Below are 5,219 nucleotides of genomic sequence, written 5' to 3'. Positions count from 1 at the left end.
CCCCCAAAAAAAAAAAAAAAAAAAGAAGACTATACATTTTTGCTGACTTCAGCATTCCCAGAGATGTCCTCAGTGTGTGCCCCTTCTTTCCTGAGTCACTAGGCTCTTGAGTATTATGGGGGTACTTGAGATGTTCCATTTAACACACATTTTCAAGAATATTTTATAACCTATTACCAGCAGGCCCAGAGGAAATAAATGTGATTGATTCATAATAAGATGTTAGTGACTGAAAACAACATAATGTGTATCTTTCTCCAAGAGACTGGGAAGGTACTATCATAAGGCACACACACACACAAAGTTTCAGTGGCTGAAATTTAAATACTACAGCAATAAGGGGAGGGAGTTAATTTGGGAGCTGAGGCTCTTCTTGGTAAACACAGACAAGACTGCCCAATCCACCTACACTCCACTCTCCTGCTTCTTATTTATTATACTCTTACTCTCTGTGCCTGATGACAGCAATTGAACTTCTGTAACATGCCTATTGAAAACTTAACATCAAAAAGGAGACTCCAAGGTGGGGTGGACTTCTGCTCCCCTCAAATCTGGACTGGCCTGTGAAGCTCTGACCACTGTAGAGTGCAGTGAAGGGACAGTGCTTCAGGTCCAGAGCTGGCTGCTTCCATTCCAATCCACCCCATTCTTTTGGAGCCCTGAGCTGCCATGGAGAGGGAGAAGGAGAGGGACAGCGTTGTGTGCAGCCTCCCAGCGGGACAACCAAAGTGCTAGTGAAGACACCTTGAGCAATTCAGCCCAGCTTCCAGCTGAATACTGTTGAGGGAGCCCAATCAATGCCACGTGGCACAAAAGAACTGCTTAGCTGAGCCTTCCTGAATTCCTTACCCACAAACTGTAAAGTAAAACTTATTATATCGTTTAATAAAAAAAGAGTTTCAAACAGAATCCGTTTCTTTTCTTTTTTTCCCTAGCTAAGGCTAACTCACAAGTATGTATTGAATGATGAAAAACAGATGTTGAGTAGTAGTGTCTGCTGACCTGCCTAGGACAATGCCTTTTTTCCCCCTAAGTGTTTGATTCCGCAAATTTCAGAGAATAAATAGATAATCCCATTATCCTAATATTCTCTGAGTGAAGAAAATCAAATTTTAATTTATGATGACCTACAATCCTAGTGCCAGGCCTGAAGGCAATAGGAAGAACAGTCATCAAAGGTTAACACCCTTTTTGTCTTTCTGCCTTTCTGCCTTTTCTCACCCTCAATGCTACTTTCTTTACTGAGTCAAAACTGTAACCCTATGATGTGTGTTCTCCCAGGAGGCGGGCATCATATCCTACTGCATTTTGTTTATAGAACTGCAATAAATATATAAACCATTTGACCTTTCTACCATGACCACCTAAACAAGGATAAGAGAATAAATGGCAACTTCCCATCAAGAAAGAGAGCTTCTCTCAAGGGCACATTATATTTATTGTTACCTTTCTGTGCAATTAGACAAAATTCTTCTTGAAGCTTTGTATAATCCATTGAACTTTCCAGAGGGTCTGTGAGGTGGCTAGGGGGAGTCTGAAATTCAATATCTGCACAAAGGTTGGGGTTGGAGGAATGCAAGCGAACCGGGGACATGGTAGCACTGAAAGGAACCTGAAAGGGGAGGACACAAATTATTAGAGAGCAACAGCACATTGTTCCACCCTCTCTTACATAGAAAAGATCTCTTCCAGTCTCCAGAATAATAGATTCCTCTCTGAGGACACACTCGGAGACAGTACTCATTTATTTTACAGGTGGCTGGGTAGGAAGGAGTCTCTTCCCATAGTTGATTTAGTACTGCCACTGACTCACTGGCTTTTCACTGTCACAGGGAGAGATGATTACACAATGACAGGAAGAACAGGCACAATCCCAGATAAGCTTCAGCTCTGAACCCACAGAAACAGTGCTGGCAGAAAGCAGTCTGAACTGTGACGTAGCTGACCTTCTCTCACAAAGTCTGGGTACTCAAGTCAGAGCACTTTTTATGCCTACTTCTTTCTGAGCCTGGAGCAGGAATTTACTGAACAGGTAAAAATTCAAGAGGTGCGTATACAGAAAGATTCACTTGCTCCATTGCCATTAGATAAAACATAAGTAAGTTTAATACTAAATATAATAATGGCTTAAAGGGACTCACAATTAAATTTGAAATTGATTTATCAAGATGTATTTGTAAATGAAATGTAAGTTACTGCAGTTTACCTTTGTATGTTACATAAACATGGCTTATGAACTGGCCAATATTGAAAAGCATTAAGTAAAAAAAGTCATATTCCTATAGATTTTCCCAAATGGCTAGAGGTACTTCCTTGCCCAGGCTGGATCTGGGCTAGGCTTCTGATGGGTGGAGGCAAAGCACCTTTCCCTCTCCTTCTAGAAGGTTCTACCTGACCATTACAAATGCTGTCAGCCAAACACTCTTGGAAAATGAGAATACCAATTCCTCTTATAAATCAGATTACCAGTAACCTCCCCTAATTCTTACCACACAGATATGCATTCAATTAGCTTCAAGAATCAGACTCTCAGACTCCTCCACAAGCTGAATTTTGTATAAATTAAAAGATAATTCACATCCTCTACCTAACAGAAAATATGCTGTAGGAGGAAGGAACCAATATCTTGTCTGATGTACATGTATGTCAGAACCACTTCCTTTTTTCATTGTTTTATTTAGCTTTAAACCTCATGATAGAAAAAGAGGGGAGGGAGGGATCCTGCAAGCATGTGCCTGTGCACGGAGGATACAGGGATGGAGGAGATGGAGAGACCCCAAAAATCTAGCCTGAGCTGCAGTTGGTGGGTCTGGGTGAGGGCAGTTGAGACTGGAGAGGGTCCTTAGGATGTAGCTTTGTCTTGGCAAGGAGTTATTTATCTCAAAAGATATCCAAGGCTTACTGGGAAAGAAAGTGGGCATGAAGCTTTCTCCCCAGTTCTGCTAAGCTAAGCATGTCAATATATGATCTGTGAAGAATCTGGTATCTGGAGTCATCAAAGTAACTCTTCCTCATCCCCCATGGGGACCTTGGCTACACTGGGCTGGGAGGTGTCAACAGCTTGTTTATCTCAACAGGATCTGAATTCCTGGCTATTCCAGAGAAGAGACACAAAAGTGGCAGATAAGCCATTTGAGAAAATGGAGTCCTTGGGTTCAGTAATTTGCTGGCATCCTATCCAGGCAACTTTGTGACAGTAATGACTGAGGTTTTTTAGGATATCCATAAGGGAATGGGGTTTATGTGAAAGAATATTTAAAGACAGATAAAGAAAATTTCTGTCCTTGCCTGTGGTGATGCTAAATCTAGAAAGGGCAGTCAGCCCAAGGCCCTCTAGGAGGGACAGAGAAAATCCATGGAAAGGGTGGGGATGAGAAGGTCATGGGCAGAGACTGTGACTTGAGGAAATGGATAGACCAAGGAGTTTGCAGATTTAAGGATATGGTTTCAGGATGCAATGGACTAGAAGAGCATTTGAGAAAAAGGAATGTGCGTGTTCGGTGGTGGGGAATGAAATGTGTTGAGGATCAACAAAAGGGTTTTATCTGCACTCAGGTGCCCTCAACGCTCCGAGGAGGGGCATGGCGTTAGGAGAGGGGTCTCCTCCCTTGAGTGGATAGGGAGGCTGGGGGAGCAGTAGTGATGGGAGGCCAGGGTGTAGTGGAGGCCCAGAGAGTCCAGTGAGGACCCAGACTTGTTCCTGAGATAATGGGCTCTTTATTAAAAGTTGGAATCAGACACTGAGAAGAAAAACATGTTACAAATTTATATTTTGAACATAATGGAAGTTTAAATTGGCAATTAAAACGGTAAAAATGATTTTGTATATAATCCACAGGGAAAGGGACTTGGAATGCTCTATTCAAACTGCAATCAAACAGTTCCCTGGGACATTGAAAACTAATATTTATATACTTCTGACTGAAAATGTTTATATTGATTTTTTTTTTTTTGGTTAAAAGAAGTATGTGGAATGGATCATTTTAATTGAAAAATTCATGAAATGAAACTGAAAATACAAATTGAGATGTATTAATCTAACTCTAACTGAATATCTCTTCAGCCTGGGGGCTTATTTACTTAGTTTTTTTTTCATCAATGTGAGTATTATGGGATTTGAAATTTTAAACGGTAACTAGGTTCTCTGTCAGTGATGACTTGAGTGGGGCTGTCTACAGCTCTCAATATTTGTATGTGAGAAACCTCAATGCTGGAAATGCAAATTCACATCCTCCTTAGGAAAGAAATCCAAGGCTTCCTTGAAATCCTGTGACAGGGAGGAAGCCTGATCCTGGAATATTCTGGTACCAGTAACTGCAGTTAGGAAGGGGGCTGTTAGGAGACGCTTTTATCACCTGTCTATAAAGAAGCCAAAAGAGAAACAGATTGACAGTGGACTGGCACTGAAATTTAGCAGTGGTAAACATGAACAAAAAAGAGAACACACAACAGCAAGTCTAAGGAAGATATTGAGCATACACAACTCACGGAGCCAATATGAAAAGTCACCTGCTACTGGTACTCTGCATCACACGTACAGGGATGCTAGTGTGGGGTACTGATTGCACTGGGACTCTTGGGGAGGGGCCAGCGTTTCTCCTTTCCAACCCCCTATTCTGTTGGGTCTACCTGGTGGTGCAAGTGGACCATTATGGATGCTAATGCTAAGAATCAACAAGAATAAATCTCTGAAACATCCTGGGTGTACTTGTCTTTGGGAGCAATCTCAGCTGCCCTACACACCTAAGTGGGCAAGGAGAACAAGTAGCTGGAGTCATTTGGAAGAATTCCAGACAAAAGGCAACTAGCAGGATAGGACAGACTCCAAATGTGTGGGCTAACTTTACTGCTGGGAAGAGGAAAGGCAGGGAATTAAGGGGAACCACTGCACTAAAAGAAACAGGAGGGCTGAGTCACCAGCGACAGGTCACTGCGATGTGGGCAAGGGGGCTGAGGGAGCCAGTGGAAGGTCCTGCTAGATGTTGTCCTGCTCTGGTATGGAGTTAAAAGCTATAGATCCTAGAGGGTTTAGAGTAACCACGCCCTCTAGTTATTCCTGAATACATGACTAAATGCTGCCAGCTTCATTCATTAGATGCTCTAAGTTATCCTTAACCTCTGTGGTCACAGCTACCCTGGAGGAGGTGAGCATTAATACCTCCATCTTTCAAAAGCTTTTTCTCTTGTACTCCCAACTAAAAAAAAAAAAAAAAAAAAAA

General features: G+C 42.1%; 1 protein-coding gene and 1 non-coding gene across 6 annotated transcripts in view; both read right to left on the bottom strand.

The window, feature by feature from the left end:
- The window catches only part of OSBPL6 (oxysterol binding protein like 6), a 90,332-nt gene that overhangs the window by 35,377 nt on the left and 49,736 nt on the right, over positions 1 to 5,219 (bottom strand). For all 5 annotated transcript variants that reach the window (XM_024732905.1, XM_024732902.1, XM_024732907.1 and 2 more), the window contains one exon: positions 1,447 to 1,612. In XM_024732905.1, the coding sequence (XP_024588673.1) occupies positions 1,447 to 1,612 (166 nt within the window). The remainder of the gene's footprint in view (positions 1 to 1,446; positions 1,613 to 5,219) is intronic.
- Positions 1,032 to 1,175, bottom strand: LOC112391545 (small nucleolar RNA SNORA79). Its single transcript, XR_003001508.1, has one exon. It is a non-coding gene; the product is annotated as a small nucleolar RNA SNORA79 (small nucleolar RNA).

This window comes from Neophocaena asiaeorientalis, unplaced genomic scaffold (genome assembly GCF_003031525.2).
Source record: "Neophocaena asiaeorientalis asiaeorientalis breed wild unplaced genomic scaffold, Neophocaena_asiaeorientalis_V1.1 scaffold96, whole genome shotgun sequence".
NCBI lineage: Eukaryota > Metazoa > Chordata > Mammalia > Artiodactyla > Phocoenidae > Neophocaena > Neophocaena asiaeorientalis.
The sequence above is the reverse complement of the archived record's forward strand: the minus strand, read 5'-3'. Positions and strand labels throughout refer to the sequence as shown.